Consider the following 15,372-nt stretch of genomic DNA (forward strand, 5'->3'; position numbering starts at 1 on the left):
TTGTGATTTTTATAAAACAGTCTAAAATTCGCGCTTAATTCTTATGGACAATTAAGGCATCTATGCAATGCAGATGCACAGTAATGCAATAATATTATGTGTATGCAACCTAAAGTATGAAAAATTAAAATATGTTATAAATATTTCATGTCAATTATCCTAACAAATACTACTTTTGTTTTTATATACCATCAGTTATCGTATTTTGCAGATAAATATTTATTTGCAATAAATTGCATTCTACAATAAATCCACTAATATATATAATCAAGAACTTTTCTACAATATTGTCTGCTGTATGAATTAGGTGACAAATCCGTCTTTGTCAAATAAATACTTTATTCACGTCTATAATATTATATATTTATGACTGTCGCACAAAACATTGAAAACATGACGAAATTGAAACGCGCAATTTGGAATGTTTCTTCCAATTTTGCTGCAAATCGATATTTTTCGCGTTTGTTAACGTAAGTTTTAAACTAATATTTTGTTTATTAATTTATATTACATTTATTTGAATCTCTTTTCATATGAAACAAATTCGATTTGATTATAGAATATGAGATTCATTCATAAGAGGCAAAATTTGACAGTGTTATTTTGTATTTGCAATGAATTGGAAATTAATTTTTGTTCATAGTTCTCAGTGGTACAATGTGTCTACAGATTCATTACTAAATAAAACAATAACGGAAAGTACACTAAAAACCGAAAATGATATCATCATTACAGACAGTTGTGTTCAACGTTTAAAGGAAATTACAGATGATAATGCTTATTTAAGAGTTACAGTTGAAGGGGGAGGTTGTTCTGGTTTTCAATATAAATTTGATTTAGATACAAACATAAATGAAAATGATAAGTAAGTGTCATAAAAATAATTCAAATATTTATGTGACTATAGTGTCACTGGTAGCTAATTAAGTGCAATGATGTATTACAGAGTGTTTCAAAAGGATGGTGCAAAAGTAGTTATAGATACAACATCTTTAGAATATATTAAAGGATCCACAATAGAGTATCACACAGAATTGATACGTTCTGCATTTAGAATAACTAATAATCCATTAGCTGAACAAGGTTGTAGCTGTGGTGCTAGTTTTTCTATTAAAATATAATTTTCATCTAAATTCAATTGTAAAGAAATTTAGATATATATATGCATAGATATATTTATTGTTGTTGTGCTAATAAAATGGTTAAGAATATTGTTACATTTCTGTCAAAATTGTAAATTTTCTAATTCATTTGATTATTTTATGTATATCTTACATTTAAATACTAAAAATGATCTTAGTACATAAATTATATATTACTAAAAATAATTATTGTCTGTCAGCTGTGAATTGTTAATAATTAAAGTTGCTAATAATTCTGATTGAGATACTCATTTTCCCTGTTACTTTTTAAAATTGTTATTATTACTATTATTTTAATTATTTAAAATTATTAAATCGTATACTTACTAATAAAAATAATATTTACAAGATGTAAACAAGATGAGAACAGATGATTCTCGACTATGAGGTTTCGCAAATAATGTTGAATGACTTATAAAATTTTGAATTTCTCTATATTTGCCCTTAAAATAACTTGTAATTTTTACATATTAATCCAGTGATCCATCTTGGGAAGCTAATTGCTTCGATTGGACTGATGTCACAATTTTTATAAGTTAATGTTTTATCTTCCTATATTGCATTTGTGGAAAAATAATTGATATTAAAAATAAGTTAGATTATCAGCCTAAATTCTACTCTAGACTGTAGACCAAAAAATATATAAATAATCCAAATTCTGCAATTTTTTCTTATGCATCTAAATTCGATAACAAGTTATGTTATTAACTTGTAATAAAAAATTTATATTTGTAATAATGTCTAGTTTTTAAAGGTACACAATATTTACGTTGAATTATAAAAGATTTTTTACAATAATGTTTTACAGTAATGTTTTATAGATTTAAAGCACTTAATAACTAACTTTGATATTCACATTTAATATTTTCACTCTTTTTTTAAATCGATAAAACATTCTTATAATTATAACTTGAAGAATACATTATGAGTGATGCAATAATGTACAAAGCAATGTGATATTGTCCCCAAATATACTGAATCTACATAATGTAAATATTGAACAATTTATGTATATGTATGTTACAGGCGAAGTTGACTTTGCACGGGCAATATCAGCATTACACACCGCACATCGCTGTCTGGCAAAGTCAGGGGAAATAATTCAATGGCGAACATGGTCCAAGTCCAAGGATTACCTATCTCATCATTGAGTGGACAATGTCGGAAACTATTATTTGTTTGAAATGTAAAGTCGGTATTGTGCATAATGATAAATCCATGTGGACAGCGTCGCGCTAAGTTCTTCCAGTTTTATTCATCCCACGTCAGTCATATCGTTTCTTTTGAAAGTATAGGATTAGGTATATAAAAATTTCTGGCTAGCAACTCCTTCACCGATTGTGCACGGGATCATAATTAAGGCCGAAAACTATTATCGCGCGTGTTTTTCCGTGCGTAGACGTTCCCATGCTATTGGCGAAAGAATTGCGGGCCAGAGATTTTTATATGCCTAATCCAATACCGATATTTAATTTCAAAAGGAATGGTGTGACTGAAATTAATAAAGCAGGTATAACTTAGCGTAGCGCTGCCCACACTAATTTATTATTATTCTCAATGTGCATTTTAAGGCTGGCAAAGTTCGGAGAATACATAATAATTCCCGACACTGTTCACGCAGTGGTGAGCAATTTAAATTTTGTTCGTATTATATTGAACTATATTCCGTATTCAACTATTTCTTCAGACTTTGCCAGGCAGCGGTGCATAATGCTGACACTGTCCGGGCAAAACCGATTTTGTATGTCTTGCAGCCTTCGCCCGCAACATATATATAAAATAAAGAGCCAATTTCATAAAACAAAACTGATGAATATACATATATAATAATAAAAATAAACATACATACATACATATATCAGTTGCAATGTCTTACATAAATTATTATTAAAAAATTACATTAAATATATATATATATATATATTCTCTACTATGGTAATTAAATATCACTATATTTTGGCCTTAACAAAACCGTTTTAATTTCTATGAAATTGACTTTCACTTGTGATATGTCATTTAATACAAATAAATGACATGTATATACTCATATATATATATACAATGAATTATAAAATTGTTGGTAAAGACACAAAAAAAAAAATTAAAATTATAAGTTTTATCTTTTTATTAACATTTTGTCTAACGTTTAAAATAAGTGACAAGCAACTGACAAAATGATATATGTAGTTCTACGCATATTATATGCAGACATATATTATGCGCGATAGTAAAAACGTTTATATTTAATCACTCAAACTATACTCGACAAAATTCGTAAGAAATGTCTGAAGGTTGTTATAATTATTACAGTAATCAAATCTGTTTTATGTATCTTATTAATATTTAACATATGTATCGTATATATGTATTATTGTAATAATACACTAATGTTTAATATTTTTACATTATATTTAGTATTTTACAAAATTAGAGTATTTTGTACTTTTATATAATCTTTTAATTAATGTTTTTCGAGCGAATTTATGTCTACCAATAATTTTATAATTTACTGTATAATCTTCATTATTATCTAAGAATCCTTTTTAAAACAGCATTTTTTCATCTAAAATTGACGCACTTGATGGCACAATTACCAGAAGGAAATCATAGATTAAGCTTATTTATTATATATATTTTACCAATGACATTAAAATTTAAATTCTAAAAGATTCTATTTAATTGATAGATACAATAAACTTTCGTTTTTCCTATATCATAAAATTATGTTTAAATAATTACAGGAACAAGATTTATTAAAATTTACAAAATATATTATATATAACTAATAAATATAATGTTTATTTATACCTTGTTGTCATGATATTAAAATTTTAAGAATTACGTTTGTTTTTGGTATTTTAAAAGTACGTAATTTTTACTCACCAAGATTTTATGACTCACAAAAAATTATAAATACGTATTTGTTACCTTTGGCGAAAATAATTCAATGTTTGAAGTGCGGTGATTCGAATATTTAAAAAATTGGATAAACGGAAGTTTACTGCATTAGTTATATAAAACCATATTGCTAAAACAAATTTTTAGTTACCTTTAATTATTAAAGGTAATTATCAAGTATTACGATATTTATAAATATAGTACGATTATCGTAACATTTTCAATGTTAAATTCCTTTGCACGAATTGTTGCATTCTTATCATGCGTCAAAAAGATTTTTCTTTCTTCTCATATATTTTAATTGATATAATTAAATAATATTTAAAAAGATGTTTCTTAGATATCTTTGCTGGATACGTAACATAATGATGTTACGTCATCAAGCGCGTAAAGGTACTACAATGTTTCCTTAATAAATAAATACTTTAACTTTTATTAATAGAACATAAAAAAGCTAAAGATTATTTACGGAAATAATTTGGTTGATCCAACCAATGAACGCCGAAACTTTGACATAAACTCCAGGAACATCCAATCTTCCGCAACCAAAACCCCATGACACCAGTCCAGCTAATTCGTAGAATCCGTCATCTTGACATACTAAAGGACCTCCACCGTCGCCCTATCAAATATTAGCTTTTGCAATTATTATACATAATTGTTTAAGTAAAATATAAACAGTGCTTTTGCTTGTATTAGCCTAACCAATAAAACATACTATATTTACAAATAAATAGTAAATATCATGAAATGTACGAACTATTATTTCTTTCATTTCTTATCTATGTAGAAAATATCATTCCATTCTATTTAAAAAAAAGTAAAAGTCATTTCACTTTATCACATAGGAATTGTATCATTATCACAAAACTTGTACTATTTTATACAGTTATTAGTTACTTTTGTTAATATCTAATTGCGCTTGATTAATAAATGAGCCATAGATAAATATCGCATGTGGTGTACGCTACTACTATCAGCTATATTTGCGATCGATTTTGTGAGTTATTTTCGCGAATACGGAGATTTCACTGTATAGTATGTATATATATAAAGCGGAATTAATATTACCTGACACGCATCGTTTCCTTGTTCGCCACCAGCGCAAAAACTACTTGCTGGCAAAATGAAAATTTTTTCAGTTACGGCATTCACTTTACGTATACATTCTGCGTCGCTTACAATTGGTATCTCAGCTTCTCGTACTCGAAGCGGGATAGGACCAGCTACATACAGAAGTAGACACACCTTATTAAATATACATATACGTTGTACATGAAAATATAGGAAAATATATACGTATTTTTAGGAATATGAAATTGTTAAAAGTATATAGAATTATGTAGAAATTATCTTGATTAAGTGCAATATGTTTTACTTCACAAAGAAAATGACTCTTTATTGTACTCATCAAGTAAAAGTTAACTACGCACAGTTGTAGTACGCGCTGTAATAAAATAACTGGCAATTTATGTCGATTTATGTCAACTTATATACATACGTACATGTTGAAAATTTCATCGAAATCGGCTGATACAGAAATAAGCAACAGACAACGTTCATAATAACAAAATCTACTTACTATTAACTTTGATGGAAGATTTTATTAAAAAGTTTCAATTTGTTCGGAACTTTGCTACATGTACATACATATGTATAACGAACAAAAACAATATGGGAATCTTACCTTCTCCCATATATCCGTAACCAGTGACGGTACATCGTTTACCAGCTGTATGACTAACCCCTCGTGCAGGTAAACATACTAGGCAAACGCCATCCTTAAGCTCTGCTTGTCCATGAAGCTTTAATAGCGCTATATCGTTATCAAGAGTCTGACTATTATGATTATGATGAATGTAAGTGGTTGCCACTCGCAGAGTTTGAGCACCAGGACTTCCATATTTTCTCGTCAAATCGTGATCACCTACCCTTACATAAATCGCATCCCCAGATCGTACAATACTACAAGTAAAAATGAGGTAATATAATCATTTTAAATATCCACTTTTTCATTGTCTGTAACTTTACAACGTTTTGAAAGATTAGTAAGTAAGTTAATATTATACAGTGGTAAATGTATTTAAAATTCAAAATATACTGATCACGATAAAACTTACTTTGTTACACAGTGTGCAGCTGTCAAGACCCATTGCGTGCCGATGAGTGCACCACCGCAGAGGTACTGATTCAAGGAATTAATCAGCGCAACCTGCCAACACCATTCATTGGCATCTGCATCTTCCCCTCCGACAACTCGTGCTCCTCTTTCAAGACTACGTGCTTGAATCGGTCCGCGGGAGGTTCCTTTTACACCACACACGTATTTACTGTACACGGGGCTTCTCATAGTTGTCATCATCGTTGTTGTTTCATCTACAAAGTTAGTGTAATTTTTTACATATAAATAAATTTTACTTAAATTCTCCATTCCTGTATTAAAATACAATACACGATTATGGATAAATATATCGTGACGTTGTATGCTGTAGTATGTTGTACGAAATCTTTCAAAATTACAAGATAAATTAAAAACCGCTCGTGCGAATATCTTGAATAAATCTTTAACTTGAATGTCATTAATGTATAACTTACATATAGCTGTTGTAAATGGTGTTGTGTATGGCCTTGAAGTAACATACATGGTGTCATTTCTATTAGTCAAAATTGCTTCGCTAGAATTTCCACCGTTGATTTCTCGTATCAATGATTTTGGAGCACAACATTGATGCCCTTGTTTCTTACATTTAAACAAATTCGTCAGTTCAGCGTTTCCTATAAAGAAGAAAAAATAATGAGAAATGATATTCATTTGTAACAAATTCATAAAATCCGATATTAAATTTCTATACAAACTTTTAAAAGAGTAGCGAAATAGGGAGAAGGAATGGAGATACATATTACAAAGCTAATTAAATTTTATGTATTTTTACAACAGTTGTATGAGTCATGAATTGAATTCTTATAACTTTTAAAGATTTAAAGGTATCTGTGCTTTCGAAAATCGTGCTGCATCATTATCTTAAAAAACGGAAAAATTCATAATAAAATCGAATCTCGGTAACTTGAAACTCAAAGAGAGAGTTAAAATTTTCAAGTTACTGGAATTTTTATCTTTACGTTATCGAATTTTTCGAATAAAGGAGGGCTGAGAAAGCAAAACGAATTGAAAAGAGGCTTTGTACGAGGGTTAGCATTTTTCTAATTAAAGAGACTCAAACAAAGATAGATTTAACTTTCTGCATCCTTATAGTGAATAATAAATCATGTCGCTTTGACACACTGTTAATCCAGCTGCGTATAAATACAGAGCCACTATCGTCAGAATGTGTACAAGCAGATCAAATAATTCGTAGTATCGTGCCTAAAATTTATTTTTATTTTGGAGTCCTTATTCGTTGCTTAGGCATGCCAAAGCACATCAAGGAAAGATAGAATTGTTTAGTCAGAGTTTTTAGAAACTCGTGTCTGTCGCCCTCAATAGCGTGAAGAAATAACGTCATAAAATAAGAGTTTCTAAAGGATAAATTAGAAAATCAATTGTCACGATTCAATAATCGAATAGTCAATCCTGAAGTACTGTGTCGTTGTCAAACCGAAGAAAAGGAATTTTCAAGAAAAAGTGCGTCGAGAGAATATTAAATGTGTGCTCTTGACATTCAACGGATTGGTATTTAGAATTCTGGGTAATTTCTGATCAACGGAATCGACGAAACGAAGTCTTCCTTTTTTTGGAAATGTCAATTGAATTTTAATTATCCAGCTAACGAGTTTATCAGTAGTTACCTTAATTAAAATTACTAAGACTTTCAAAGCAAATTGTTCGCTTCTTTAAAATTGGAAGTCGCTTAAAAAACAGTACATCTAAAATAAAAAATAAAATTTACCTCAAGCTAAGAAGAAAATAAATAAAGGATCTGTGAATGAATTTCTAAGGGAGTCTATAACCATTATTATTATTATTATTTTACATTATATGTTACCGATGAAAATAAGAGTGAGACAGTTTCGAAATATACGATGCAGATATAACGAAAAGATATTTACGAAAAATGTATTAACGCAAGGAAGTTATTAGCTGTGTAACATAAGCAATTAATATTTTATGGTAACGATAAGTTTTCAAACGAATAAAGTAGGAACAACAAAAGAGAAGAGCAAATACTTACTGAAACAAGTGAATGATAAATAGGAAACAATACACGATCCAGGACACTCTGCACGTGTGTCTCGTGGTAAAGAAACTGTAGTAATCGATGGTCTCGGTGTGGGCCTTGGCCTTGGCCTTGGTGTCTGATACGGAGAAGATGGTGTCACTACGTTTACTGTCTATGTGCGAGTAATTTCAATTTTCTTTTTCGTACGGGTTATCCAATATCTTACTTGCCTCAATTTAATCGTTCCATTGAAAGGGTTCTACCGTAAAAAAGAAATAGAATCACCTGCGGCGAGCTTTTCGTGTTGTCACAACAAATATATCCGGATTGACAAGTCGAAGTCTTCGCTATTATTGCGTTTGGCCGTTCACAGAAGGCTGCCATAATGGTTAACAAGCAAAATCCGGGACATGGTTGTAATTTTGGTTCCGGCGGTTTCGTTGTTGGTCCAACTGTCGTTGTTGTCGTCGTTTCCTGTTCAATCGGATTACGGTCGTAAATATGAAGTTGACTCTTAAGAAATATTAATTTTTCTACAGCTTTACTTTCTTACAGTTTTTAAGAAAGCGTCGATAACGCAACAAGATCCATCATCAGGGCATTCAGCTTCTCCATCCACTTTATCGCATAAAAGAGCGAAGAAGCCACTAACGCATTCACCTTTACACGGCTTTCTCACCGTAATTTTTGGTCTTGTCGTAGTTGTTGGTTGTTTCGCTATCGTAGTAGTCGTTGCTATCGTAGTGCTAGCTATGCTCGTAGAGGTAATCATATTTGATCTTACAGTTGTAAAAGGTGAAGAACCTTTGTAAGATGTATTGAGACCAGTCTTTTCATCGATGCGGCTTGAATTCGTTCGGTCAATGACTAGTAGTTCTGGCGGAGGTGAATCTCCAAACGCATCTCTGGATACGCAACATTTATATCCTGGCTTGCAAAGGGTGTCTATTACCAGAACCGCATCGCAGTAATCGGCGATTCTCTCTGCCATACAAATTCCTGAACACGTTTTTGCTAAAAGAAAATAATTATGTGATAAATACTGTTGGATCGTTGATTGCAAAATATTAAATGACTTCATTTGAGGCAGGATTAGGCACTAATTGATTAAAAGCCATTGGTAAAAGTTAAAAGTTATTAAATTCTAAATCAAATTCTATTTGACATTTAAGAATGTATATTATATTAAATTAATGCTATTAACAATTAAAACTGATTCATACGAGATCCGAGGCGATACTCATTAGAGATTAAAACGTCAATCTCACAAGAAAGAAGATTGCAATAATTAACTAATGATCTAATTGACGATTAAATACCCACTCTAATCGTTAACTGTGATTATGTACCAATTGGATGAAAATTGAATTGTTAATTTCAGAGAAAAAAAATGGAAAGATATTACAAAATTCGAAACTTGAAAAGGACTGTTACTTGAAGCTTAGAAGGTATATAAAGATGTTATATTTTATTATATATCTCGCTCTTTTAATATATAGTTAAAGATAAAAAATACATACATGATGTTTTATTCGCTGCTTCTTTCTGATTTTCCTGAAAAATAAGTAAAGTGTTTATATACTTTCAGTTCTTATTTTTAGTACGATAGATATTAAAGAGTATATCTATTTGTATGCGTATAAATTTTTCAACAATAATAATTCTACTATTTAACGAGTCAATTGGGATGTGAGTCCAATCACTTTTAAAGAAACGACATTCTGTGCATTCTTTATTCTGTAATAATAACTACGCTAAAGACGTCAGTGATCAAGTTTTAAATATCAAACATGCATTCACTTGTACGACATAATAAATATATTTATTGTTTCGAAGAATACGATTTTGTGAACATACAGAAGTAGCTTTTACGGAAGTTGTTGAAGATACGGTTGTAAGTGCTGTAGTTGTTGAAGGTGTTGTTGTGCTCGTAGTTGTCGTTGTCTTAACGGTAGTGATAATAGTTGAAGTAGAGTCATCGTCATGAGGAGGGGCTGCACTTTCAGAAGTTCCGGTACCATTTATAGGTGCCTCGATACAACATCGCATACTAGTAGGGCACTCTACATCCTCAAGAACTTCGTAACATATTAACGTTGCAAATGCGTGTACACACACGCCTGGGCAGTCTGCACTGTTGGCTGTACTTGTTATGGAATCTAACAGACCTGAAAAAAAATAAAAACATCCACGTGAGATCTATTTATTTAATGAAATTTCTGTGACTTCGTGTACCTCTCCGCCACATTTCCAGATCATTACGTTCGTGTTGAAGATGAAAATATCATTAAAATCTCTACTCATGACAGAAGGATTGCTACTGACGTGTTATGACTCGCTTGATACCAAACAATTTTAGGAAATGGATTTTTTCTAAGTATCTAAGAATATTCAAGGTATTTAAAATGGAGTATTTCACATATTATAATTTAGTAAGAATATGTATTTGTTAAAGAAAGTTTGTAAAGCTGTACACATAAATTTTAGTACAGATATTAAAAAATTAGTGGAGTTAGAGTGTCAATCGCGGTAGAAATTCTACTAATATTATACTCGAGCATTTAATATTTATAAATTTATGACTCAATAGAAACGACAATTGTTTAATAATATCTTATTGCGAAGATTACTTGTGAGACATTTTTATGCAGGATAATGAGTAACACGTGTATTATAAATTCAACATCAACTATCGGGTACAGGTGCGAAGGCACGGTGAGTCAAGAGAAATTCCTGCATACGTAATCTTACGCTCCACTTATAAAATGAAATGGTCAAGCGTGATTGAATTTGATCTTGACAGTTGGTGAACTTCTAAACGAAATTAATAATTCGTTGAAACTGTCCTCTTCACCTCTCACCACTGTTATGGGAAAAATTATGGAAGAACCACGGATAAATGCTTCAAAATTGACAGCAATGCCGAAGAAAGAACGCAGAATTAGTGCACTCTCGAAAATTGTTAAATCGTTAGAAACGAAAGATTACAAGGAGAGGACTAGAAGGCCGTGCATTGATTCGACAGACGAAAAATATCTTAGTTCGTAAAAGAGCTTATTTCAAAAGAAAGTCAATGGGAGAATAACATTATCTTTGCTGACGAGAGTCAATTTAGTATTTATTCTAGCGGCAGAAGAGTTGGAGTATGTACCAAGAAAGTGGAAAGGGGAACTAATTTCGAAACATTTACAACCAGCCATAAAGCACGATGATGAATCAATACAGAAGTGACAATGATATGAAGATGTAATTTAATTTACGCAGTGAGAAACCATCTTGGAAAACAATTTCTTTCAAAATGTTTCTTTAAAAACGGAAATCAAATAAATGCGGTAAAAATTGAACAAGTGCCGAAAAAATCCAGTATATCCTAATTATTATCAGGCTCGAGATTACCCCGAACGTAGAAAAGGATATCGCGAGTGAAGGAGAAAGAGATCGGAGAGCCGAATCGATCAAAAGAAACATATCGATGAGACAATATTAATGCAAGGACAGAATTTTTTAATTTTTCATCTTTATCGAGTGAAATGTTTATCAAAGTGACTACGAGGTTTTTCTGATTAAAATAAGGTCAAACTATGTAATTTGGAGCATATCTCCTTATCTAAAAAGCGACGATAACTTATTTTCTTTTGCCTATGAAATAAAACTACGTGTTTAAGTTTTCCTACGATAACTATCTGAAGCAGAAGTGTGTTTTGGGCAAGAATTTTTACCGTGCCGTTTCACAAATACGCTTTGCAACTGTCGCAACGTTCTTACAAATGAGACGAACGCGCCATACGATTGAAAATATATGTATATTATTTAAATCGACGATTTACAGCGAAGGAAAATGTACAATTTTTTATTTCCAGCTAATGAACAACGACCGTTAATTTTTCCAATAATTAAGTAAATAAATTTCAAGAAATTCGTCTCATAGTGTTGTAGACTTCTAGGTGTTTTCACTTTAGCAGGCATAACGGCCCAAACAAACATAACGGTAGTTAATTAAACAGCTTGACTTAATCGCATGACCGTTTTTGATACCATACGTCGTGCCTTTTCTAACATAATTGTCTTAGATTGATAATAGACTCACATCTATATTCCGTATACATATTCAATTAGCGTTGTACGATTGCGTTAACGTCGTATCTATATCTTTTCAAGTCTAGAAAATTGCATGGAAAGATAATTTTCTGTTACATGAAGGTAACTGATCAAACGAAATTCACTGCTCTTTAACTTACGCTTTTTCTTTACGTCTTCATTGGAACTAGAAATATGTCTCCGAAATAAAAAGAACATCAAATTTTAACGATATAGTTTAACGACATATTTGACGAGCATGTGCGCACTAGACTGATATTCAAGCTTTATATTCTCGAAAAGGACATTTTATTCCACGCTACGAAATATCTCGCGACGCTTTGTGCGACGCTTTGAACGAAATAACTCGTGTCCCCAATTTTTCGATGTTCACAAACGCAGTGCCTTACGAATTGACTTTTATGAACGAGATACCTCGAGTTCTAATGAAAAGATGTGCGACATATCACTCCCAAAGCGTCACACGAGATACCAAAAAATATCACATGAACGGCATTGCGAGATATCTCGTCCAAAACGTGTCATCGAAGACCTAAACGTGGCGAGATATTTCGTCCTTCTATGCAAAGGGGGATTAGAGCATTTACAAACACGACTGGACATCTAGACCAAAGTTATTGGTAGTAGATTAAACTACAGAAGTAAGCGTGAAAAATATCTCTGCATCGATGAAATTGAGCAATAGTGAAAAACTGAGATATAATCGTCGTTTACGTTGCTTGTGAAGAAAATTGTATGAGTGCGAATCGCTGTATGCGTTAAAATATTGTTTGTCTTAAGCGCTTAGTGAAATGTTTGGAAAATCTAGCAATTTCTCAATGCGAGATGTAAAACGACTAAAAATAGTAAGAAACGAAAGAGATTTTAATATTATAATTGCTATGAGCAATCATCGCAATCGATACAATAATTCACTGATCACAACAAATGCATTATCAGCACGTGAAACATCGCGACGAAGAAGATTTTGAAAACCCTGCGAAATTTTGTCAATGGTTTCCGAAGATATTTTACATAAACGAAAATAATATATCTTATCAATCGTTCACATTTACAAACTTCAGACAAGTAAATTTTATTGTCGGCTCACTAATAGGACACAAATGTTCTATCTCTGTATCTAAAACACTATCACTTTATTAGATAATTTATCATGTGAAACTCCTTTAACAATGCGTTACCAACACAGCAGTTGCTGTGTACAATGAATGTGTAAGGTATTACGGGGATCAATGGATTGAACGTGAAGGACTCGTAAGCAACTCGTTCTCCGGACCTGATCCTCATTAGACTACTTTTTCCGAGAATATGTGAAAAATGAAGTTTATCGCGAGCTGCCAACGATGCACGAAGATATAAACGATAGAATTTTCTGCGATCACACACCTGCATTGACTCTAAGAATTATTTATATAGACAATCGTTCAAAGAATAATTATTGGCTCTTTGACCCATATACCTTCATAATTTATGCTAGTGTTATACGTTACATTTGTGGAACTCAAGTTAACTTTTACATGCAAATAAAAAAGGGAAATAACAAAAGACTAATTATTATATTACACGATCCCCTTGATACCATAGAACTTTTGTTTGAAGAAAGGTTTTTTATATAACCACTTTTAAAGCAAATTCAAAGTAATAAAATTAAATGATTCACCCTGTATATTTTGAATATCAAAATGTTCGAAAATCAATGTTTGTTACATAATGCTTTGAATTATATCTTTGTACTGGTCGTTTAAAAATTGATCATTTAAAAAAAGAGATACAACGTAACAATAAGCTAGTGAAACATCTAAAATTTTCTAGTTCACATTTTTTTCACTAAGACAGAAAATTCGAACAATTGCTAATTACGTACGTCGTATATACATATGTATCATCGCGTACTTTTCAAGTTTGCCAATGGCCTTCTCACCAACAGTGAACTTGAGCGTCATCCGCATAGCGTTGTACAACTCCTAAGTAGGACAATCACATCCTTCCAGATACTATCTATACAAGCGTACACAGCATACATTCACGCATGCGAATTTCTATTTCTCGAAACCTCCTCTGCAACGAACTAATTTTATTTACAGCTATTTTCTATATACTTTTACTAAATGCTGTTACTTATATAATCGATCAAAAATTTTTCGACTACGAGGGAAAATGTACATTTTAAATTTGGTAATTGAAAATTCTTTCTATTTCTTGAGACAATACTTTAGATATATCTCTATTTATTCATAAGCTAAATAACATAATAAATCTCTCTACAGGGAAGGAGAAAGCAGAATAAATAAATTAAAAATTATATAAAATTATATAGCGAACAACTCATTCTAAGAACGGAGAAATAAATAGATAAATAAAATTTAAGAAAGACATTTAATAAATCGAGAAATATATGGAATAATATAAGATTGAATTAGATATTCCTTATTATTTATTGTTCGCAGCTGATACATCAAACTATATGTATATGTGTGTATGTTGTGTGTAAAAATTAAAAAACGCAAATAAAACTAAAAAATCTCTTTAAGAGTGAGAACGAAATATTATCAAAATGTTAAATTTACAGGAGTATATAATTACAAATGAAATGGTATCCAAGTGAGAAGAAATAATTGATTTACCTGACAAGAAACTGCCAGCCAAAGAATCGTCGTCCTGAGCAGCGATCGATCCGCTAAGTAGGAGGAAAAGGACGATGCCCCCAGGGACTGTTCTTAGTATCATCTTCGCTTTCCTCATTCTCTTTCTCTTTCTCTCTCTTGCTTCCTCTTTTTCTTTCTTTTCCGCTTCTTTTTCTTCAATTTAAAAAGGTAACCGCAAAAACAGTTAAAGAAAGACACACTGTGTCGTTACCCGGTTCGAACACGTGCGTGTCAAACTACTTTACCGCGAGTTCGGCAGCCACGGTATTATGTGGGCCCGCATTGCCTGTTAGACTTGTTTGACTGACTGACTGACTGACTGAGGAGGTACCGGGGCCCACTTGTGGGTCAGGGTGCGGGTCCCCTCTTTTACGCCAGTCAGAAAAAGGAGAGAAAAGAACGAAGGCGGAGAAATAGAGAGAACGATCGTCG

At 31.6% G+C, this 15,372-nt stretch overlaps 2 protein-coding genes across 7 annotated transcripts; one reads left to right on the top strand and one right to left on the bottom strand.

Annotated features, from left to right (window-relative positions):
• Window positions 1-248: 248 nt before the first annotated feature.
• On the top strand, window positions 249-1,359 carry LOC122573255 (iron-sulfur cluster assembly 2 homolog, mitochondrial). The gene is made up of 3 exons (XM_043739372.1): window positions 249-470; window positions 644-865; window positions 947-1,359. Exons 1-3 carry the CDS (start codon window positions 367-369, stop codon window positions 1,119-1,121), a joined length of 501 nt encoding a protein of 166 aa, XP_043595307.1. The 5' UTR covers window positions 249-366; the 3' UTR covers window positions 1,122-1,359.
• Window positions 1,360-4,444: 3,085 nt separating this feature from the next.
• Window positions 4,445-15,300, bottom strand: LOC122573247 (protein masquerade). 6 transcript variants are annotated; one of them, XM_043739350.1, is made up of 11 exons: window positions 14,920-15,300; window positions 10,055-10,365; window positions 9,718-9,751; window positions 8,751-9,211; window positions 8,483-8,671; window positions 8,210-8,333; window positions 6,636-6,815; window positions 6,161-6,416; window positions 5,728-6,005; window positions 5,112-5,266; window positions 4,445-4,662 (listed from the first exon to the last, which is right to left on the bottom strand). In XM_043739350.1, the coding sequence occupies exons 1-11, from the start codon at window positions 15,035-15,037 to the stop codon at window positions 4,495-4,497; spliced, it is 2,274 nt and encodes a 757-aa protein (XP_043595285.1). In that variant the 5' UTR covers window positions 15,038-15,300; the 3' UTR covers window positions 4,445-4,494. The 6 variants fall into 6 exon arrangements, with proteins under 6 accessions (XP_043595285.1, XP_043595284.1, XP_043595281.1 ...); XM_043739349.1 differs by having other exon boundaries at window positions 8,210-8,369; XM_043739346.1 differs by having other exon boundaries at window positions 6,161-6,815.
• Between the last annotated feature and the right edge of the window lie 72 nt (window positions 15,301-15,372).

This window comes from Bombus pyrosoma, linkage group LG11 (assembly GCF_014825855.1).
Source record: "Bombus pyrosoma isolate SC7728 linkage group LG11, ASM1482585v1, whole genome shotgun sequence".
NCBI classification, from domain to species: Eukaryota; Metazoa; Arthropoda; class Insecta; order Hymenoptera; family Apidae; genus Bombus; species Bombus pyrosoma.